General features: G+C 33.5%; 2 protein-coding genes across 3 annotated transcripts in view; one reads left to right on the forward strand and one right to left on the reverse strand.

Annotated features, from left to right (window-relative positions):
- Nucleotides 1-15,881, forward strand: part of LOC115239265 (calpain-C) — a 32,890-nt gene extending 17,009 nt beyond the window's left edge. The window contains exons 3-16 of one of the 2 annotated variants that reach the window (XM_029813704.1): nucleotides 290-359; nucleotides 2,531-2,813; nucleotides 10,596-10,782; nucleotides 10,850-10,924; nucleotides 11,037-11,206; nucleotides 13,040-13,212; nucleotides 13,313-13,407; nucleotides 13,488-13,720; nucleotides 14,203-14,372; nucleotides 14,490-14,548; nucleotides 14,852-14,999; nucleotides 15,099-15,215; nucleotides 15,316-15,374; nucleotides 15,456-15,881. In XM_029813704.1, coding sequence (XP_029669564.1) covers nucleotides 290-359; nucleotides 2,531-2,813; nucleotides 10,596-10,782; nucleotides 10,850-10,924; nucleotides 11,037-11,206; nucleotides 13,040-13,212; nucleotides 13,313-13,407; nucleotides 13,488-13,720; nucleotides 14,203-14,372; nucleotides 14,490-14,548; nucleotides 14,852-14,999; nucleotides 15,099-15,215; nucleotides 15,316-15,374; nucleotides 15,456-15,482 — 1,866 coding nt within the window. In that variant the 3' untranslated portion in view covers nucleotides 15,483-15,881. Of the gene's footprint in view, nucleotides 1-289; nucleotides 360-2,530; nucleotides 2,814-10,595; nucleotides 10,783-10,849; nucleotides 10,925-11,036; nucleotides 11,207-13,039; nucleotides 13,213-13,312; nucleotides 13,408-13,487; nucleotides 13,721-14,202; nucleotides 14,373-14,489; nucleotides 14,549-14,851; nucleotides 15,000-15,098; nucleotides 15,216-15,315 lie in introns of both variants that reach the window. The other variant, XM_029813703.1, reaches the window with a different exon arrangement.
- Nucleotides 15,882-16,008: 127 nt separating this feature from the next.
- LOC115239266 (dipeptidase 1-like) overlaps nucleotides 16,009-24,605 on the reverse strand; it is a 107,735-nt gene continuing 99,138 nt past the window's right edge. The window contains exons 2-8 of the mRNA XM_029813705.1: nucleotides 22,277-22,606; nucleotides 20,948-21,080; nucleotides 20,658-20,846; nucleotides 20,097-20,272; nucleotides 19,130-19,290; nucleotides 18,703-18,832; nucleotides 16,009-18,298 (exon numbers count right to left, since the gene is read on the reverse strand). Of these exons, the coding sequence (XP_029669565.1) occupies nucleotides 18,167-18,298; nucleotides 18,703-18,832; nucleotides 19,130-19,290; nucleotides 20,097-20,272; nucleotides 20,658-20,846; nucleotides 20,948-21,080; nucleotides 22,277-22,606 (1,251 nt within the window). The 3' untranslated portion in view covers nucleotides 16,009-18,166. The remainder of the gene's footprint in view (nucleotides 18,299-18,702; nucleotides 18,833-19,129; nucleotides 19,291-20,096; nucleotides 20,273-20,657; nucleotides 20,847-20,947; nucleotides 21,081-22,276; nucleotides 22,607-24,605) is intronic.

Raw genomic sequence — 24,605 nt, forward strand, 5'->3', positions numbered from 1 at the left:
TAATTAATAATATAATTATAAAATAACATTATATCGGATTCTAAATTATTTCTTAATTATAAAAAATTTGTATAAATTCAATGAGTTTTTTCTTCTCTTTTTTTCTCTCTCTATTGCTTTTATTATCGTATTCAATACTAATATTCTGTTAGCTGATGTTTCACGTCTATATCTTTTCCATATTAAAAAAATGTATTTTAATGTATAGCCGCTTAAACAATTTTTTTATATAATAATTGTTGAGACCAATTGAAATAAAATGACATAATGATTACCTTCTTTGTTTCAGGAATTGTGCAATCGACCCATCTTCGTCAGCGATGCGCCGGCTCAATTCGATGTCATTCCCGGAAAGATGGGTAAGTTAGCTGTAAAAAATAATTATAGTTAGTATAATTATAGCAAATATATTTGTGATTCAAAAGATTCGAGAACACAGAAGAATGAGATGTAAAAATGGAAAATATATTCGAAAAACATTACTAAAGTTTAAATCTGTGCATAAATAAACGATGCATGAAAGGCACCCACAAACGACAAAACTGGTCGTTCCGCTTTTGCCTTTTCTTCTTATCCGACAGTACGGAATCCCCTCGATAGACATAATGATACGTTGTGTTCTTGCACGTGTTTGAAAACCTTGGCTTCTTCCTAACTCCTTTTCTTCTTGCGCGACGAAAGGTTACGTGAGTTCACTACCACGGATTGGTAATCAAATATTAAATCTCCATAGTCGATTGTTATTTGAAACTCGATAGAACATTTATAATTGTTTATAAGCAACGATTTAATAATATAAAATGCTGAAAAAAAATATATATTTTTCTTACGAAAAGTGTCGATTATATTATCAAGACATTTATTTCAAGAAAGTTAAATTTATGTTTTATTATATATTTTTCTTTCTTCTATAATAACAAAGCAAATAATATATTTTTATATTCTAAACATATATTTTATTACAATGTTTTAAATAATATTGTAATATCATATACCTTTTAATAGATTTATATTTATATAACATATGTAAAATATTTTTTTTTTTGCTTTTGTGGAATCAGTTCTTGTCAAAGTATTCCGATATTTGCGCTGAATATATAATTGTATATTTTAAGAAAGACTTGAAATGTGTGTGTCACTTGTTAAAGATTTGAAGTCTTCAAAATCAGCAAAAATAACCGATCTTTAATGACACGATAACTCGATTTCGCGACTCAAAGAAAGCTGGAGATTCTCATTTACGGTTGAAAGATCTCATGAATCCTGCAATTACTTCCATCACTTTTGACGAACATAAGAGGTAACAGTAGCCATTTTTACGAGCCATATAGGTCGAAGTTGTTATATTTCTTTTTTGTGCGATTCTGGTAAATAAAGATATGTAGAATATATATATATATTTTTTTTCTGTTGCTTCGAAAATTGCTATGTATAAATGTTTAGAATTTTTTGTGTTAATAAACATATATAAAATAACAATATCAATAATGGTTGAACAAGTTTTTTTATAACATGTATTACCGAAGTAAAAAAGTCTAAATGTTTTTTTAAGTCATTTGCAAATATCTTAAAAGATTAATGTCTGTAAGCAAAAAAAAAGCATCATAATGACGTAAAAACATTGGTATTTCTATGTTGCATATTAGCTGTACGTGTGTAATAATTGCACTTGTCATAGATGCTGCCAATTAAATAATTAAGAAAACAGTTATAGTTAGCGTTATTTCTTAAACTCACGAATGTTACATTATGATTAAATACATATAATTTAATATGAAATATATATTAAAATAAATAATATTTGCAATTAAAACTAATTAGGATAATTTTAACAATATAATTATAATCGAAATTTTTATCTTAATCAGATTCTTTGATAAATCTAACACGTGATACATTTATTTAGGAAACTCTACGTATGTTAATTAAATTAGAAAGTTGTGCGTTTGTGCTAGATACTTGAACACATAGTTTACTCGAAAATTTATTGTGCTATTAATTGCTATATCCTGAAAATAGTAACACTTACTAAATGTTACGTATCGTATCAAACGTTAAAGTGATTTTTTCGCGATTATAAATGCTGGAATAGGATCAGAATGAAGTAGCAAATATGTAGCGCTGATTTAGCGTTGACTAAATAAAATATTACGCTTAAACTTCTCGATTTCTATCAAGAACACTCGAGGATAGGAAATCAAACATTTTGAATTTTTTTTATATATTTATATAATATTTAATTTACAAAATCTTATGTGATGTTTACATTTCTTATAAGATATTGAATTTCTGTTAAAATTACTAAATATATAAAATACAAGAAAAAATTAGCCGTAAGAAAGCATTTGCCGTTAACATACTATACAATTTGAATAATTTGAATAACTTCTCTCTCTCTCTCTCTCTCTCTCTCTCTCTTTCTCTCTCTTTCTACTTAAAAATTTCTTAAGACCAAATTCCTTGTTTGGAGAACATTTATGTAGATTTTACGAATAGAACTTTTACCAAAATATCATCTCTTTGTTAACAGGTGATAAGTGGCTGGTGTCGTGTTTGGGCGTGCTGCACCTTAGCAAGGGTCTATTCTACAGGGTAGTACCAGCCGACCAAGGTTTCGGCAGCGGTGGAGAACCGCCGGGCTCGCCGACCGCAGAATACGCCGGGGTGTTTAGGTTTCGATTGTGGTGGTGCGGCGCGTGGGTGGAAGTTCTCGTCGACGATAGATTACCGGCGGTTCATGGAAGACTGGCCTTTGTGCAGAGTCGCCATAGCGATCAATTCTGGCCGGCGCTGTTGGAAAAAGCGTACGCCAAGTGAGTTTTTCTTGATCGTTTTTTTTTACGTTTAAACTTCATAGACAGATAAATCTGCGGATAGATATAAACCAGAAAGATCTTATCTCTAAAAACAGAGAATTTTATTAATCTAAATAAAACAGATGAGATGAGTCGATGAATTGTGCGATTATGTGTGGCATTAAGCTCTTTCAATTTTTGAATTAATACACAAATTATATCTTTTACTTGATATTGATATATACACAGAAGATCTCTTCCAACATGCTTTTTAAATGACTTTGTGATAAGAAAATACAGATAGCATTGATACAAGCAAAATTTTCTAATTATCCAATTTAGACAACAAGTTATGATGTTCGTCGATCCATAATCTTAGATCTTGCTTCGCGTAAGATCGAGAACATGGAAAGACGAGATACGTGCATTATGTTCCTATGCCAGAGATAGTTTTCGAACCACTTTGAAACGAATGGCAAACTGCCGTGGGCGGCGTAGGCGTTCACCAGGTGGCTGTTCAAGGTGAATTCGCGCGCGAAGATCGACCTCGGTGCGTTCGATCGATGAACCTCGATCGCCATTGCCGCGGGTGTAGTATACATGTATACATGAGATTGCGAGTGCGGATAAACCGACAGGCTGGCGCCGGCTAGCTTGCTCCGAGAGGCTGTTTTAAACTTGGTTAAACTTTAAGCGCGTTGGATTGATAATGATATCATATAAGGAGCTGAACTGACAAAACAATATTCTCGAGATAAAAGATGTATTAATGCATCTATAAATAATGAAATTGTATATTATTATTAATTGTACAAAATGAAATAAATGAAAAAAAAGGATTTGCGATAAAAATATAACTGACAGTTTGAGAGAATTTTTCGTACGGATTTGTATAATTATGTTCGAAATGAGCTGGCACGACTATTGAGAAACAATATTTAGCACGTATCAAACTCATAATAATGCAGAATGCATCACAAGGACGAACGGTATATGCCTCGCTCGTCGCGCAAGTTGAAAAGCGAAGCGAAGAGCAGCAAGCAGAAGTCGAGCGTCCGTCCAAGGGACGGACAGGAACTTCGTCCCGCGACTTCATCTCGCGAGGCCGAGTAATCGAGGCGCGCGATCTCTCGCCACGAGATGGAAGATGAGTTTACGCGAACGGACGAACGACGATGACCGGTTCTGCCGGAGGTCCTTGCTCCTCTTCTTAATCTTCCTCTGATGACCCCCTACTCTTTACCGTCTCCTTTCTCTCGTTATCCCCGACTTGCACGCATCCTATGTTTTTCTTTCTTTCCTTCTTTTTTCTCTCTCTTTCTCTCTTTATCTTTCTCGATTTCTTGCACCATCACGAGTATGGACCCCACTTGGACATTGCTCTCGAAACTGCTTGCAAGGTGGTGGCGTTGAAAAGAAAGATAATTTTGTCCCTCGCTGGATAAAAGAAAACCAAAAAAATAAACAACGATTGAAAAACAAACATCAAGCAATTTCTGCATATGCTTCTTTAATATACTTATTTTGATTTGATTGTCTATTATCTTTAGATAATAACAGTTATTTATTTCAATAAAATAAAGGATAATTTTTTTCTATCACACGCGCATACATGGGGGAGGGGGGACATATACAAATATAATCACAAAATATGGATATATATTATTTTCAACTCTATAATCTATATTTATCCCAAAAAATTCTACAAATAAATCTATAGTAATATAAAATATTTGCTATATATATATTAATCATAAACAATTATAAATCATGTTTTTGTTGAATCAAACTATATGGATTTCTGTAGATATTGCACGCGCGAATTGAATATTTAAATAATATTTTTAAAATTCTATTTGTGTTTTTACACGTAATAAATTTACAAACTAAGCATTTATGTTGTTGTTGAAAATCAGGCAATTATTAAATAGAAGATATTAACAAGTCTCTTTAATGAGTACAACTTAATGCAGGTTTTACACTCTGCCTATTTAAATAATAATTAACTTTATGAATATGTGTTTTGGTTACGCTCGAGGAAGATCATGCGTACGTAACTACCTGAAATAGAAAAGAACTTTGCTGCTTTCTATAAAAAGCACGCTAAGGATATAATATTTATCTAAATAACATTGATCCACGCATAGATCTCTCGGTGTCTAATAAAACACTATATTGATAGACATGATATGTGCTCTTGGTCAACAACCGTGAACGCACTTTGCTATAATTTCATCATCAAACGCGCCACTTTTGCGTCATAACACTGCATACACGTGCGTAACGAAAGATTGACGTGGCTGCGCTTGTTTTCTTGGAGAAAGCAGAACAAGACAATGACGGGTTTCAAGCGGAAAAAATTATCATCTTTTCAAGAGATATGCATGCATTAACTATGTAAACTTTCTTACCCAAAATTATTTTTATAAACATATTGTTATGCATTATTTTATATTAAATTTAAAATAGAAGAATCTAAAAGTTTATTATTTTATTTTTCTTATATAGTGTATAAATTTCTTATTAATAACTAGTATATTTCTAATTTTATATTCCGATTATCCTAAATGGTATAAAACATAAATAAAGCGGTTGATATTTATTCTATTTTTGTACGTATCGTTACGCTAACCACGAAGATGCATCGAGGTCGCGACTCATTAATAATTGATTGCATGCTGCAGATTCCCGACGACTTCCGCTCGTCAGTATTGGAATGTACAGCCGCTAATTAATGATGTAACTCCGATTCAAAGCAACTTGAAAAGTTGGTGAAATAATTCTACATGCAGTAATATGATTTCCTACTGCGAGCGCCGATCGTAATTACGATTACGATGATGATTGCGCGATGATGGAATATTATGAGTGATCCTACACACATGTTGTAATATCTACTCGCAGGAAAGAGTTATGCACGCGTGATAAATTTAGCGCAATAATATTTATCATGCAGCGTATGCGAGTGTCAGAAAATACCGCATCACGCGTATGCCTGGTAGTTTTTACGGTGAAAAATTATACGACATAATTCTAGTGATTACAGTATGGAATAATAGTTATATGGGTTTGTGCGGGCGATTACTTGAATAATACAGTCACAGTGTAATATCCTTGCTTAGGGTGTCTCGTAACTACGTGTTAAATTATCGGAGTTGATTGTACTAATTGCTAAACGCGCCCATTGATGACATAAACTTTTATACACTTGTGAGCTGCATTAGATTTTTACGCAACTATTCGCGCAGCGTTGCAAAACAGATCAGCTATAGATCAGATCAGATATAGATTATTAAAATATAAAATAAATGTTGTTTTCTCAGCAAATATTATATTTATATCGGAGACTTATTTAATATAATATAATAATTGTATTGTTATCACTCTTTCGAATAGATGTTATATATATATATATGTATCGCTCTTGCGGCGATGAATTAATTCCGCAATAGTGTCACATCGTGGTCATGGGACAATAAATATCTCAATAAGAGACACATTTATGTATCGGTCGAAAGATATAGAAATCATAGAAGAAGAAAAAAGAGAAAGAGGTTTGTTTCGCTGACCTTTTCTCTATCGTGATGACCTCGCGTTGTAAAATTCGACTGATCCAGAAAAATCGGCTTTATTAAATCAGTAGCGGCATTGAAAATCGGTTAGAAAGCTTCTTCGCATGCCAATACACAAGCAAAGTATGCGCAACGTGCCTTCTCGTCGATTTCCATTAGAAAACCGCCTGGCGCTTCTTGGATCTTGCTAGGCTCATGTTTCTCACTTTGTTCGTTCATACATTTTATTCGCTAGAAAGTATTGTCATATTAGAAAATATCATAAATTGCACAAACATATTCATGAAATGGAAAATTGAAGTTATCATATCATAGATTTCATTTCACATTTACTTTTTCTATATATAAGATTTTATTTTTGTAAAAATTTATCTATATGAAAAGAATTCAATTCACGCATTAAATTATTAATGTGTTTAATATACACGTAGTAGCAAATTTCCATAGCGGTTCTCGATAGATATTTCATCGGCTTTTCAATTTAAGGATACTCGACCTGAAAAGAAATCAGACAGCGTCGAGATATATTGGACCGTACATGCTGGACATGCGTGACTCGCGTACACGCGGTACGCTGTAGGCAAGCACAGGCTCCGATACTTTCACTCGGCAAGTAGTCGGTATCGCCGGTTGCCAGCAATGGATCGGAGGTCAGTGCACCGGTGACCACAGTCCACGCAGTCGTATCCGCACGAGCGCGAAACAACCGCGAAAACACAGGCCGATAATCCCGAAGGTGGATGCTCGCTGGATGGCGGAGCCGATTACGATTCCATTTAGTCCGTTCGAAACTCGATATCATTAAAATCTGTTCGCTGTTCGCATGTTCGTGTGTTAAAATCACGAGTCATGCACGCTAGATTAACTGAGAGAGTCGAGTCACTTCACGATCGCCGCTTTCTATACGCGACAGAGATACGTTGGTACTTATGTAAGGGAAAATAGACCGAGATTGGTCCGGCCGGCCAATAGCGTGCGTAAGCGAAAGGCTGTCGATCGAGAAATAAAACTCGTAATCGCGGGTAAAAAAACGCCGTTTGGTGCCGCAAAACGCGTAATACGACTTCTCCGATTAGCAATATTCATCTCGATCGAAGATATGGTTGTAACCGGTCGATCAACATTTCGCTATTATTTTTTTATCAAGAGAGTACAAGAGAGTATCGTGCTTCCTGTATTTAATTATTATACTATTTCTCATTTACGCACCTGCGTCAAGCGATTTTTAATATTTCGCCGCGCACTATTTTTCACATATAAGTGTTAATGCAATTATTATACATAGGCTCTCTCTTCTCTCTCAATTATTTTATATAATTTATTTATTTAAATATATGTATTTATAAATATAATAATATAAATTCTGAGATATTTCAAACTTTTCAGGAAGAAAAGAAAGCAAAGTAATTATTAAAGATTTAAAATATTGTACACATATTGTTATATAAATAATAATAAATAAAGCGCATAAAAAGAAAATAGATTATATCTAAGCTTCATTGTAAGCTTTACTTTCGTGTGAGCAAAAGGTTATCAATTTTATACATCATTATCTAGTCATGCAACAATCTTGAGGATCTACTGAGAGTAAGATAGTATGTAGTAACAACGGAAAACGATCGACAATGATGACGTAGTGATTGGTAATGGAGCGGAGTAACGTGACAATGACGTTGCATACATGCGTGCGACTGCGTCGCTCCGTTAGATAAACGCGGAACGGAAGTGCATCAACGGGCAAGCGTGCTGCTAAGCGTTGAGTAACAAAGTGACAGCAGTAGAGTTATATTGCGGCCGCGGTGTAGAGCCTTGGAGTCAAAGGTACGATGACCTCTCTACGGAAATTGTTCATATCTTGTTCATGTTGATTCTTTACATTTGCCAAAGGTGAACACTTGTTGAGCAGCAATTAGCGGCGCATGCGATGATATGCACTTCAGATTCGTATCAAACCAAACGCAAAGTTTAGTTAGATTAGTGATTCTTAATTGATGATTCCATAAGTTTAGATCATCAATTTAAATTATAGATCAGGATTTAATCGTGATTACATTAATTGCAATTGTATTTAAGGATATAAATAAAGATTATAAAAAATTCTCGTATATCTTCAGATTTCGTAGAAAATTCAGAGATTTTTTATCTTTGAATTTTTTGTTTATCTCTTTGATCTTTTAATGTATTTAATTATTATAAATTTATTGCATAATATTTATAGAAAGTTTATAGAAAGTTTATATAGTAATTATATCTTTATCTTGTTTCACATTAAATATAGCAATTATATTTTATCCTGTATATTTATTACATATATTTATTTTTTATCATATTTCTGTCCAAGTTTAACGATTAATTACCATGATTGATATAACTCTGATCAATCATTCAGAAATTATTTTCTTTAAATTATTGATATACGATTAATCATTTGGATAACAAACTTTGCGGACTGATTTTAGTTTTATGAGATAAAGAAAAGCGAGTTGTGTGTGTGTAATACCGATTCACTTGTATGATCAGAATCTTTCTTCCCTGGGTGTTACGTATATTTTTCTTGGGAAAATGTCCAAGTAACACGCCACGATCACGCGTGTGAATGGTTACGGTTTCCAGATTGACTCGAATTGCGCGCAAACCGCACGCGTGTTAATAAAGAAGAGGCGTTGACGATGTCTGGAAGGAAGCGCGAGCTGCGCGAGCCCCGTTATCTCCGGAATGCTAATTCCTGCAGGAACGGCACATGCAAGGAAGATAATATCGTCTCTAGTTCCTTGATTATATTCCGAGTTTCGACTGCTTTGTTTCTGCCGAGTTTCGACTGATTTATGACCATTTTCTTACTCTTTTTTACCGTCTTATTCTTTTCTTTATTTGCGCATTTTGTATAGGTCAGGAATGATCTCGCATTAAATATCAATTACCTCGTTTTTCATCGGATTTTATATCAAAGTTTCGTTATCGTTAAGTTATTGCGATTGTAAAAAATCAATAAAATTATATTTCTTCTTCGGATTTTTTCTGCATGGAAGATTGATCCTGCATTTATGCTTTAGTACAAGTATATTCATTGTATCGAGAAATATCTATTATATATACTTCTTTAGAGAAAGATACATCTATTTTTTTCTACTAGGTTTTTCTTCATTAGAAGAAAAAAGTATGCTCTTTTTAGTGTCTATTATAAGAATCGTGATAGTACATTAAATACAACTATATATGTAAAATAAAAATAATATCTAACAGTGTCTAGCATATCGAGATATATTTTAAGTTTGCCATAAATATGAAAATAAGAACCGAGAAATTTCACTGAATATTGTTTCTAATTGAATGTGTATATATATATATATATGAGTTACACTTTTATGAATGTCTTCAATTGTGACAATATCATATTTAATCATTGATTAATTAAATTACGTTAGACATTTCCTGGAAAGATTTATAATATAATAATAAAGAAATTATGTTACCAGTTTTCTAGATAAAATTTTGCATCAACGATCATTTTTAGTTTAAAGTCTGTGAATGCGATATCGCCATATTTAGACACCGATTTACCGAAGATTGATTTGATGAAAGCGGTATTTGTAGAATAGTCTATATAGCCTAGTCTAGTCTATAGTAGTGTACGTTGTCATCAGGAGGTCATAGATGAAAAAAAATTCTACCCATCCGCTTTCCCTTATCCAGCGATTAAGAAAGTCCACATCGCGTTTTCTCCATAGTACTAATGTAGTAGTGTGAGAAGGTACCAATCAATCTTACCGTCACGATACATTCATGTTTGATAAACGATGGCAATTTTATTATGATTAATGCACATCATTCATTACTGGAAATCGACAAATATTTTTCTGTAATTTATTTATGTTGTAAATCATTTATAACTCTTACGTCTTAGGTGGTCTAACAATAAGTAGCACATCTGAAAAGGGATGATTAATTATGAACTATAAGCTGTTTGGCAAATTCTTGGTATAGTGTTAATTGTTATAAGACACACAATTATAGATATTCTATAAATATTTAATCTCAAGATTTAGATTATTATTTAAAAATGTTTTTTCTATAGCGAGAACATTTAATATTCTTTAGATTACTGGATATGTAAGTTCTGACGTGAAATTACAGTTACTTATAATGATTACTAGCGTTGCAAATGACACAAATTGTCGCTATATTTCAACATATAAAATAATTTTGATATCATATTAATTATTTTCAGACTTCACGGTTCTTATGAGGCGCTCAAATACGGCACATTATTGGATGGCTTGTCTGATCTCACAGGTGGTATTACCGAAAGCATCGCGATTCGTCAAGATCCCACAGCTTGCGGACGAGCATTATCGAAACTTCTGGACATGACATCTCTCATCACATGTACAGTAAATAATAATCAACAGCAACAGGTAAAAGGCGTTTCAAATATGGAGCAGGTTCTTCTCAATACTTTGCTCACGCGTATTTTTATCGTAGATACGTGCCAGCACGGAGAAGCTTGCTAATGGCATACAAATGGGAATCAATTATAGATTATATGCTATTGAGAGGGTTAGTATATTGACAACAATCGTATTCTTCATCAACATAAATTATAGAAGCAATAAGAGCAACAATAAAAGATATTTGAGAAAGAATGTTATATGATCCTGATGCTGTATAGGTGGAAACATTCGGAGGGGAAGCAGTGCAATTAGTAAAATTGAGAAATCCTCTTGGACCTGGTGGAGAATATGTTGGTGCCTGGGCAAGAGGTGGCCTGGAATGGGACGAAGTACCTGTAATGGAAAGAGAACGATTAGCTGTAAGAAATATGGCTGAAGGAGAATTTTGGTAAATAAATAAAGCATTATAATTCATAAGTTATAACATATATCGCAAATAATATTATATATATATGAGTTACACTTTTATGAATGTCTTCAATTGTGACAATATCATATTTAATCATTGATTAATTAAATTACGTTAGACATTTCCTGGAAAGATTTATAATATAATAATAAAGAAATTATGTTACCAGTTTTCTAGATAAAATTTTGCATCAACGATCATTTTTAGTTTAAAGTCTGTGAATGCGATATCGCCATATTTAGACACCGATTTACCGAAGATTGATTTGATGAAAGCGGTATTTGTAGAATAGTCTATATAGCCTAGTCTAGTCTATAGTAGTGTACGTTGTCATCAGGAGGTCATAGATGAAAAAAAATTCTACCCATCCGCTTTCCCTTATCCAGCGATTAAGAAAGTCCACATCGCGTTTTCTCCATAGTACTAATGTAGTAGTGTGAGAAGGTACCAATCAATCTTACCGTCACGATATATTCATGTTTGATAAACGATGGCAATTTTATTATGATTAATGCACATCATTCATTACTGGAAATCGACAAATATTTTTCTGTAATTTATTTATGTATCCAATCATTTATAACTCTTACGTCTTAGGTGGTCTAACAATAAGTAGCACATCTGAAAAGGGATGATTAATTATGAACTATAAGCTGTTTGGCAAATTCTTGGTATAGTGTTAATTGTTATAAGACACACAATTATAGATATTCTATAAATATTTAATCTCAAGATTTAGATTATTATTTAAAAATGTTTTTTCTATAGCGAGAACATTTAATATTCTTTAGATTACTGGATATGTAAGTTCTGACGTGAAATTACAGTTACTTATAATGATTACTAGCGTTGCAAATGACACAAATTGTCGCTATATTTCAACATATAAAATAATTTTGATATCATATTAATTATTTTCAGACTTCACGGTTCTTATGAGGCGCTCAAATACGGCACATTATTGGATGGCTTGTCTGATCTCACAGGTGGTATTACCGAAAGCATCGCGATTCGTCAAGATCCCACAGCTTGCGGACGAGCATTATCGAAACTTCTGGACATGACATCTCTCATCACATGTACAGTAAATAATAATCAACAGCAACAGGTAAAAGGCGTTTCAAATATGGAGCAGGTTCTTCTCAATACTTTGCTCACGCGTATTTTTATCGTAGATACGTGCCAGCACGGAGAAGCTTGCTAATGGCATACAAATGGGAATCAATTATAGATTATATGCTATTGAGAGGGTTAGTATATTGACAACAATCGTATTCTTCATCAACATAAATTATAGAAGCAATAAGAGCAACAATAAAAGATATTTGAGAAAGAATGTTATATGATCCTGATGCTGTATAGGTGGAAACATTCGGAGGGGAAGCAGTGCAATTAGTAAAATTGAGAAATCCTCTTGGACCTGGTGGAGAATATGTTGGTGCCTGGGCAAGAGGTGGCCTGGAATGGGACGAAGTACCTGTAATGGAAAGAGAACGATTAGCTGTAAGAAATATGGCTGAAGGAGAATTTTGGTAAATAAATAAAGCATTATAATTCATAAGTTATAACATATATCGCAAATAATATAATATCAGAAGATTGATTAAAGAGAGGGAGAGATAGAGAGAGAGAGAGATATGTTGCAAGATATAAAGAATTTATATATGTCATCTTTTAATTAAGATATATTTGCAAAAATTTTGTATTAGATACCATCTCTCGAGTAGATTCCTGAAATGTAAATTAAATTTTTATGTATAGACTCTGAGTTTTCTATAAAATATCAATTATATATTATGTTACGATTTCCAGGATATCATATTCCGATTTCGTTAAGACATTCACTCATCTGGAAGTAGTGCATCTAGATTCTGAAACTTCGAGAGACGAGCCATCGTTACATAGCAAGCACACTTGGCAAATGAAATTGTATCAAGGAAGCTGGAGAAGAGGCGTCACTGCAGGAGGATGTCGAAATAATCAAGGTTTGATTGATAATTATTTTTTTTATTTTAAATTTAATGCAATTTGTGTATACATATAATATACATAGATAAAATATGTATAATAATATTTTGTTTATAGAAACTTTCCATATAAATCCACAATTGCATCTTATTTTAAGTGAGATGGAAGAAGTGATCGTTTCGTTGAATCAGCATTCTATCATGGAGCCAAAAGTAAGGATCTTTATTTACGAGAATCGTGCGGTTAACGTGTTCCTTATCAGACAAATTCATCAAACTTTCGCCGTTTTAAGGTGATTGGCTTCACAGCATACACGCTGCCGAAGAACAACACCGAGTCGATAAACAAACAGTTTTTTAAGAAGAATAAGTCCTTAGTTAATTCCCAGTATACGAATAGTCGGCAGGTGAGCCACAGGTGTCAGCTCGAGCAGGGTGGTTACTTGTTGGTACCTACGACCTTCGAGCCAACTCAAGAAACGAGTTTTACGTTACGAGTCTACAGTAGTAAGCCTCTAAAACTCAAGTAGGTACATGTGCATTTACCGATGTCATATATATATGCGCGCACAAAGGATCGTATGGTCGCGTCTGTGCATTTAATGTACAGCATACATTAACTCATGCAAGCATATGTTATACGACTCTCGTTCACCTTCAATTATGGTTTTAACATCTTCTTTCGACCATATTTCAAAGAACGCATTAAATCGTCTCTCCGAAGCATGTACTCTTTTGTGAAACGTAATAAATCGAAAATTTTATCGGCAAAATAATTCATTATTTTTATCTGAGTATTTTCGATAAATTTTTCTCTTTTTCTTCTTTAAAATTTTTGTAGTTATATAGTATATATATTTTATCGTTAAATATTTTATATTTAAAATTTGAAATGCATAAAATTTCACGTTCTTCAATTATTAAGTTTAAATAAGTTTTACGTTTAGAATTAAGAAATGATTGATAAAATTTTGCTTTATATTCATATACTATTTTTTGATGTTTTAGATTATTAGACACGCCACCATCTTTAATGAAATCGGCAATTGTTAAGGCTCCTCCACTTGAAGGCAAAGGTTTTTCTCAATACGAAGCCGTGTTTTTACAGCTTGCCGACGAACACAGAACCGTAAACGCCTTTGAATTGCAGGAGCTTCTAGAAGCCTGTTTACCAAATGGTACGCAATTCATCGTTTCTCCATTCTAATATATATGTATAGAAAGTCTTTTTAGCAAAATGCACTGAAATGATATACAATGTCAATCCAGATAAGTATTTCCTCTTCAATTTTCAGATTACATCAAAAGCTGTGCCTGTATGGAAGTGTGCCGACAAGTAGTACTCACTATGGATGTATCCTTTCGATAAAAAAATTTAATTTCTTAGAATGCATTTTCAATTGGTTTCAAACATTTCTCTCAACTACTATCAAATGTAAATGTGTGATTTATCTGTGGTTTTACATTTAATCAATACAATATTTGATATTGTTAAAACGTAATTGTATGTTTAAATAATTAAATAAAATGAGTATACAGATCGAGTATATTTTATTAGAATCTTAGATAAAAAATTTCTTCTATTGATTTACATATTTGAATAGTAAGATACGTAATAGTGATATTTTTTCCTTACATTTTTTACGTCGATAAACAGAGCTCTGGAAGCGGCCGACTAAAGTTCAACGACTTTAAAGATCTTATGTGTAGTTTGAAGTATTGGCAAGCTGCTTTTAAGAATCATACGAAGGAAAAGACGGGTATACTCAAGGCGGAGAGATTGCGAGATGCACTGTTGGAAGTTGGTACGTATGAGAAAAATGTAATATATACTAGTGCTGTATGTGGAGAAAAACACATTCTATTTTATTCGCCCGTATACAACGAAGGCTTCTCTATCTTAGGTTTTCAATTAAACACGGACGTATTATCCATCTTGATTCTTCGATACATGAGGAAAGATGGGACTCTTCGATTCGGCGATTTCGTTTCGGCGATATTACATTTGAGCGACGCATTTGGTACGTTGGACGACAGAAAGAAGCTTTTAGTCGTATATAAGCTGATTCATTCATATACGCTGTCAGATAATTCGTACTAATGAAAATTATTTTTACTTAGGAATTTTCGAGAGCAAGGATCCTTTACAAAATGGAACGATAAAATTAAGTTTGTCAGAGGTGCATAGAAGTTTTATGAAGAATATAATATCTATTTTTTATGCTTATATATATGAACTAAAAATATTTAATTGCTTACAGTGGTTGAGATCGTCTCTGATGTGTTGAAGTATCAGTCAGCGCAGATCATGTGTACCTTGTGAATCGTCTGTAAATAACATCCTCTTCATTTCGACATTAAATATAAGTTTTAGCCATATTAACGGTTAGCGATTGTGCCTATCGAATATTTTTTACTTTGTATATATATATAAAATAATATCATTGTTTTTTTTACATTATCGCATTGATCATCATTCCATTATGTAATTATTATACGTTATTAAGGAGATATGTATGATACGTCGTTTTTTTGTAAGAGAATATCGCAATTGGCCAATAAAATTAAATTTATTTTACATAGTTTCTGTATATCTTCTATTTGATGCATATATATAACTTATTCAATAAACTATGCTCTTTCTGATATAGACAGAAATAATGCAAATATAATATAAAATCTTTTCTTTAATAATATAAGAATATTAAATGTGTACACGTTCTCTATATTCAGAATTGAAAATCACCATATTATCTTATTAAATATTTTGTCCTATACATGTATCGGAAAGAAAGAAATATAACGAATACTTACAATAGAAACATTTATTCATATAGAATTCATTCGAGAGATACAACGGAACTTTTGATATCCTAGAATTTATCGCCTACCTCCAATGGCGGAGTGAGGTATAATCCGCGCAAGTTGATTAATTCCTTGTATCGAGTCTCCGACTCGATTCCTCACACACGATTCCAATCGAGGGTTCGTCCTGCGCGAATTATATAATAAGTGCACACAAGACACAGATAGGTGGACGGCGATATGTGAAGATTACCAGGAACAAATTGACGAAGAAACAACTTTGTCCGTCATTCGCCAATCGTTTCAGGCAATCTCAAACGTCCCGTCAAAGACTTTAGATGATGCTTTGATCAAGAAGACTACCGAGCGGCGCTTCAACGGTGGATCACAACATTCGATATAATCCGTCGAAAAACACGTACGTTCGTATCAATTATGTACTCGTCGACACCTGTCACTGCGAGCAATATATATATATATCGGATTCTACGTGTCTCTTGATGATTTAATGAATATCACTCCGAGCGTTATTGTACGAAGCGAAATTTGTGAAAAACTAGAATAACTCTCGCTGTACAAAATACGAATAGTTGAGACTTTGATATGTGCAAGTTTGAGTTTAATACTAACAGATACGGAAATAGATAATTCATTCATCGGCGATTTCAATCATTTACAAATATTGCGTTCTTAATATCTTCATGATTTTCGGAGAATTGTTGAGACGATAATGTTGGTATGCTGATGTCCTAAATTACATTCATAATTTTATAATAAATTATACTTCAAAATAATAAAACAATTGCAAGAAAAGGTTGAATATTCAAATGCTAGACAGCAATTTTTATATATTAATTCTAAATTGTAGTCATTTAACTGATTCAAAAATTAAAATTTATAAAAATACAATCCTGTAAACATTAAAAAATATGTGCGACAAGATATTTTAGATATTTTAAAGATAATGACATCACAATTAGAGTTTTATGTAAAAATAAATTTTCTTAAATAATATGTGATTTGTTAAACAAAAATAGGTTCTAAAATTGTGTTATATAGAAAATATTTATATTTTGTATAGAAATATATAAATATAAATAAAATCTTTAACATAATATAGTGTGATTTGTTAAATAGAAATAGATTTTAAAATTAAGCTACTGTAATTAAATACATATGCAAGAGAGATTCGGAGAATTCTGTTAATTTTTATAAGCTGCTCGTAGAAACACGACGTCGACTCCTATAAACACTCCTTTTATAAGCACCTTATAAAGTACGTGTTTTTGTTGGTGCAACGAGGGGAAGGAAGACGTTGAAAGGTATACAGCCAGAGTTCATAGTTTCACACACATATTACGATCGTTTCCAAGAGAGGAAGACATCAAAGTTCAGAAAGTTCAGTCGTGATGACGCTTTCTCTTTACGCAAATATGGGATGGCCTTCCGCATATCGTTCATTGTCAGATATTTACATGATCGTGAAAATGTTCATAGCAGAATAGTAAAGATCTTAAAGTAAAATGATCAGCATGTTAACGATTCATACCGGTACTGGTACTGAATCGTAGAAAAGACAGTCTGTGTGTTACGGGTAATTTACGGCGACGAGCAGATTATTTCACAATGATCTACATTGCAATTTTTATAGCTGTAGCCGCTAATAAAAAAGGCATGATTTAAGCTCACAGTATCGCATTGGAAAAGAATTATATCCAGTTAAATAATAATCACTATTGGATTATTAAATCTACGTTTGATTTTAGACACAAAAGACTACGAAAGTTTATACTAAACCCTTGCTAATAATTAGAATTATTTACTGATAGTGTAATCTCTCTGACTATATCTTATTATATCGCTCGCATGAGAGTGCGGTATTTCTTTTAAATAAAACATAATCGATACACGTTGCTCGTCGCCTTCGTAAGACAGGTATCGAGGTAGGTTTATTTTGAGCCTTTGCAAATGTCGACGATGTTTAATTGAGCATCCGCGTACGAGAACTTTTGTGAGCATACAGGTCGCAATGTAATCGAGATAATTGAATTTTCGCTTTGAGACGGCGCTGTCGTGCTCGGTTGTGGTTGGACTTGACCATACCAATTTACGCGCAACGACCGTGGACACGTAAGATTAATTCGCATGTCGTTGAATAATCGATCGATCAGACTTCCATGACCCTTTGCACGGAATTAATATCCAGAGCGCAATTACCAATCGCATCCGGCGAATCTGAAAGATATTCCTCGGACGGCGTAATTCCAGCTGTCCTCATGTCATCCCTCACACGTTCTACCTGATGCAACAGTATTAATATTAATTATTGTAGTATAATATTAGAATAATGTATAAAGAAAATATAATGTTAATATAATCTTTTTTATAAAAGTAATTTAGAATTATTTAAAAAATATATTGTTTCTGTTTTTTCTTGTTAAAGATTATTACAGAGTAGCAAGAGAGAAATAATAATGATGAGCACATCGCGCGATGAAAATTTGTTGTCATCAGTCGTGTCTTTTGCCAAGTATTTAGGGAGAATAATTTATGGGTATGACTGAGAAAGATTGTGCGAGCGTGTAGTACAGTGAGACGTAGAAGCATGCATTGCTACGACAGAATTATGATGGTATTAAGGCACGTCAGAGCGCGCCGTGGCATGCATATACAACTGTACCCCAGACCTTAATCGACCCTAACCTGTGTGAGAACTCGCAGTAAATTCAAGCCGGCGACTTTCTTTAGGTCGAGCACGTTCCATTTGCCGCTACGGAGAAGTTCGGCGAATAGTTCGGGATACCTCGAGACGTCTTCAAGACCGCGAGGAGTTCTATGAAGGGAAAAACGTTTTACACGTATAATCTGTCATATTTTTTTTTTAAATAGTTTATCAACTACAAAAACAATTATACTGAACAATATTCATTAAAAATTAATCCGTAGATAAAAGATCAACTTTCTCTACCAAAGAACTTTATAATTGTAACGTTGTAGTTTGACAATTGAAATCCGGTTAAAACTATTAAAGCACTATTACATGAAAATTGTTCGAGGATTAAAGATACAGTATTTGACACATATTTCGAAAGCTATCATTAATTAACGACTTATTTCGTCTTCGACATACTTGTTGATGCCGTCGAAATCCCCGCCGACTCCGATATGGTCCACGCCGATCAGGTTTCTAATGTAGTATATGTGCTCGGCCACGTCCGAGACACTGGCTTGAGGTCCGCATTTCACGAAATAATTGTAAAACGTGACCATCACCAGCCCGCCGTTATCAGCCTGGAAACAAGCACGTGATGATATAAAGAAGAACCCGTAATTCTGACGTTTTATGATTTGAACGTGTTTCGTGCCGCCGCATCGGGAATTTCAAGCCAGCCCGATGAGAGTCCGTATAACACGTAATTTTCCGTTGGTGTATAGGAAAAGTTGTAACCTCGTTGCGCCTTTGCCCCGGAAACGGAACAAATACAACGACAGAGGGATCGATAGAATCGACGAGAAGGGAGACCTCGTTATCATGATATCGCATTCCATACCATCGACTCGGTGCCATTAATTTTCGATTTTGGTAATTCGCTTCTTAATGAGTCGAGGCAAGCCGAGCGTTCCTTAATGAGGCACAAAACTCGACAATAGAGAACGAAATTGCCGTTAGTAAATGTTTTATGCTGCTACTAAAATTTTAGCCATCGTCTTGGGATAATTACCGTCTTCCTTCTTTCGCAGGTAAGAATGTCCGAAAAAAAGAGGAAAATAAAAAAAGCAAAAAGAATTTTATCTTCGTTGTGTTGTTTTTTTTTGTATCGTTAACAGTTTAGCTTTGTGACTACAAAGTGCGAATTTTGACGCAAGAAAGTTCAATTTCCGCGCGCGTGAAAATCATTTTTATACAAATATTGGTGCTATAAATTATTGGATTTATAACAATTTTATACAAAAAGTATAAATTATATTACGATAATTTTTACATAATTTTGATTTTTCAAAGACTATATTATAACAAGAAGAATTTTAATTCTGTTTTTTTTTAAGTTTTAAACAAAGATAATTTAAAAAAGTAAGTAAGAATATATATATAACACATTTCTAGAAGAATTACAAATGGCGAACGCTGAGGAGTGTGAAAAAATGAGCGGCGCTCTACTGGCCCTCAGAGCATCCCTCATGGTCGCCCTCGCAGTGTGGCTGAGGTCTATCAGCATTCCAAGCCTATTCATTTCTTGAACTACCGCTTTACCGAATGTCGTTAGGCCCCCGCCTGGAAAATATATCAAAGTTATTTCATTCTTTATGCTTTTTGTGAAAATATATTAAAAAATGTTGTGACATAAATTTTTGAAATCAGTTAAATAATATTAATACATAAAACAGCTAATATATATATATAATATATTATCCATTTTCATTTCAATATAATTATTTCTTCTTTAAATAGCAAATCATTATAATAAATTTGATGTGAAATAAAATTTGATATATATATATAATTTAAAAAGAAAATGTAAAGCAGAAATATTTTAAATTTTCACCAAACTTTTCTTTGATATCTTAAGTACTTCTGAGTGTTTATAAAATTAAGTTTGCAAGTTTTGGCTCTGCTAATTCTAAAAAGGATGTTGATTTCAAGCTCGTGTCTAATTTACCATCTTCGTCGTCGTCTTCTACCGACGAACTTTTCGCCCACGGTGTGTTGCAAGTATGTGTCAGTGTGAGATATCGTACACCCAACTGGTAGAGCGTTCTTAAAACGGCTAAACTACTTCCTAGACTATGCCCACCCTCCACTCCAATCAGGGAGGCTATTCTACCTCGCCCGTGAGCCTCCAAAATCTCTAGAAATTAAAAATATGAGTTGAATAAAGTTGTCGATCGCGCCAAATTACTTTCTATTGAACGGCGTTCTACTTTTGATATTATGGCGAACAATACTCACCTCTCGATGATGCAGCAAATTGCATCTGCTGAGAATATTTTTCTATGAGTCTTTTAATGAGATCTATTTGCTCTAGAGTCAACTGGACTGCGTTAAGATGTTGAGACTCGCATGGCACGTAGGCGGCCCAAAACTGAAAAAAAGGCAATCTACGTAACGTATATACTTAAATTTTTCTAAGAAAACAAACTAGTATTTACTTTCTTGCATTTTATTTTCAAAAAAATGCCATAAATAATTGTCGAAAAGAATTATGTTAGCATCTATTTGATATAATTAAAGAGAAGTGATAAAAACATATCAAGGAAGATGTAAGGTAGAATGCATATTTCAAATTTTTAAGTATATTATTTTACTTTTCGAATTTTTAAGTTGATAAATTGTTTACTAAAAAAATATATTATATTTTATAATACATTTTATGACATACATTATATAATAGAAAAAAATTTGCAAAAAAATGTAATTTAAAGCCACACAACAAGAACTTCACTTAATGTCAGAACATGAATGATCTTCATGTTGAAGAATCTTTAATCTTATTTCAGAAAAATTAAATTTTCAAGAAAAATAACATTCAAGATATAATTGCAATGTATTAGCGAAATTCCAATATGACCAAAAATAGTATCGATAATATCCTGGTACGCCAGGAGACGCATTAAATCACTATATATATTGTGTAATATATATAATGTGTGTATATATATATATATATGTGCGAGCATGACACGCGCTTAATGCTCGCATCATTCAGACCTAACGAGCTCTTGAGTGCTCGTATGCGACGATAATCGATGCATTCAATCCGTCACGCTCATAATATTGCCGACACCCGAAACCCGTCTCTAGCAGTCACCCCTAGCATAGCTATCGGGAAATAACCGATAATCCTAAATTGCTTATTTGCACGTCTACATTGCACAGCAATATAATTCATTCCTTAAATTATATTGAACGCTAATACTGAATTAATATTAAAAAAGTTTATCAAATATGATAATGTGTCCAATTAAATATTTATATTAAAGAATTTTGCGCGACAATTAATGTCAATTTTTTATAATAATTATACTTTATTAAAATATTAACTCAAATTTTTGTTATCAATATTGTTTATTGTTGTGGATATTAAAAAGTTTTAAAATTCTATTTCTCTTTAAGAAAAAATCAGCCATAAACATTTGTTTCAGAGAATATTCATATCTGATTAATAATCATTAAAAGTCCGATCATTTAAAAAAGAATGCTGTATTGTTTTGTTTGTGTAATGAATCTGTTTTTGATTACAAGATTGCTACATTGTGTTTAATCATATTTAATAATTACCTGACCGCCCACCATGCCTTGTCGCAGTCTGACCAGATCGGTTTGACTCCAAGCACTTTTGCTCCAAGGCGCGATTTGACGCAAGTCCTTGTCGAACTCGAAGTCTGCCAGTTGATTGTGCAGGAAATTGCGGATGTTCCATGGTAAGTCATTGTGGCCGTCGATCAAAGGCACCTCGGAAAGAACCTGCCGAACGGTCTCCAATCGCTCACGTGGCGATGTCAGGAGTGCGAGCTCCCCATCCGCTGGACGTGGCCCGACTCTGCCCACCCAAGTGCCAATCGACAGTATAATCACGCTTACTGTCCATACACCATTCTGACCGCCACTCTGAAATGAGATACAGCAAATAATGCGATAGATTAATCTTTATTACCTTGATTACTTTTTTTTGCAATAAAAAAATTAATTATCTCTATTAAAAAAATTTTAAATATAAAAGGACTTTTTCGTTGATAAAGATATATAAATTTTGCATTAAGTAAAATGCTATTAGATGTGCGATAAGAATAAAAAGATAATTAGAAAACATGACAATAGCATATAGATTAATTATTTATAATAAATCAGATTATTTATCTACACAAAATATATATGTATAAATGGCAGATTTTTTTCAAATATTTTGTTTTTCTAAAATATTATGCTGCTGTAGACGTCGTGTAAAAATGATCTTACTCTTGAGTACTAAACTATACACAGCATATTCTATTATTAGAACCCTTATCAAAGAGACTTATCAGAGAATTTGTCAGACAGATTGCCCGGCGGAAATATGAACGACTTCAATAATGGCACAAAGCGAGTTAATAAAGTACCGTAAAAGTTTTTTTGATATATGTATTTAGTACGGTATTCGCGCGAGAGAATAACGTATTGTTCCTGTGGGATTACCTCGCGTAATGAAGATAGACCGAAAGAGGGAAACAAAACACGAAGAGGATGGTCGTATATGCAGAGTTTCGCGACCCAGGTCATTTCCCGTACACCTCCTATCCTATGAAACCAAAGATCTCAGAAACGAGTGGTATTTTCACAAAAGGGAGATATACGGCTTTGATAGAGATTATAAATTATTAAGCCCTGTTCACATTCAAGCAATGGCGGTGAATGTTTGCCTGTCGTCGGGATTTACAATTCACAGAACGAAACAGTGAATTATTTCTCGAGCAAGGTATCAAAGCCCTTGCTGTTCACTTTCCAGAACTTGCCCTTTTGCCAGTCAGACGGGCTTGCAAACACGGAGGAAAACTGTACACGCAATGGCCGGAGTTTAATCTTCGCCGCGAGTAATCCGCAGGACGAATTGCGGTACGTTACCATGTGTTACAGGATTATATGAAAGAACCATGCAGACAAATCACATTCCTTTGTCTCGTATATTATTCTGTTTACGAAACTGTTCATCAAAGGAAAGAACATTAAATTTTTTTGGAAAAATGACTGATAGCTTTTTTCCCTACGATGATTGATTATAGAGGAAATTCAATTATCACCGCCATTTGCATCGCGGTCTGATCTTTGATCTATCGTATCTTATTGAAAAAATTGGTTTCTGAATAAAGTAATTATTTGTTCAACTGGAAAACTCGTCAATCTCTATAAAAGATAACGATTTTTTGCCCATTTCTAGATTTGACGCGGCAGGATTGTATGCCTTGAGTCGAAAGCAGATATTGCACATCAATCGTACCGGAAAATATCTACTGCAAGAGAGTCGAGAGATTCGTGTATAAGAGAGATTAGCCCAACTCGTCGTTTTAGCCGTGTACAAAAGAACGAAAATTACTTGAGTGCTGAGCAATGTCGTTTAACTGTATCCACTGGCCGACCAAACGGTGACCCGCACTACTCGTTGACCGCGAGAATGCGGTCTGTTCATACTCGGCTGCCCATACACGGCATTTTCCGCGCCGCACCGCTCCGCTCGAGACTTCGAGATAGTCCCGACATTGTTTAAACTTCCGTCGGTCTTACGGAAATATTTGCGCAACGCCAACTTTCGTTGGCAATAATCATTAAGGAATTTGCAGCTCATCGCACTACTATTTTCATAGCATTTCATAATATTATTTGATATGCAGTTTATATATCGCAATTAAACAAAGATATTACTGTTATTGAAAGTTTCAATTATCGAGAATTTTGCGAATAAGCAAGTTAAAATGCGATTTATTGTTGTTTTGTACAAATATAATGTAAACCCCAAAAAATTTTAATTAATGAATATTTAAAAACTTTTCTGTCATTTTTAATATTCTAATTTTGCGTGTAAGATAAAAATTTCCTTTGCTCATTAGTCGATTTTTGTATGAAATAATATAATGTA

The sequence above is a fragment of the Formica exsecta genome, unplaced genomic scaffold, assembly GCF_003651465.1.
Source record: "Formica exsecta isolate Colony F162 unplaced genomic scaffold, ASM365146v1 scaffold37, whole genome shotgun sequence".
NCBI lineage: Eukaryota > Metazoa > Arthropoda > Insecta > Hymenoptera > Formicidae > Formica > Formica exsecta.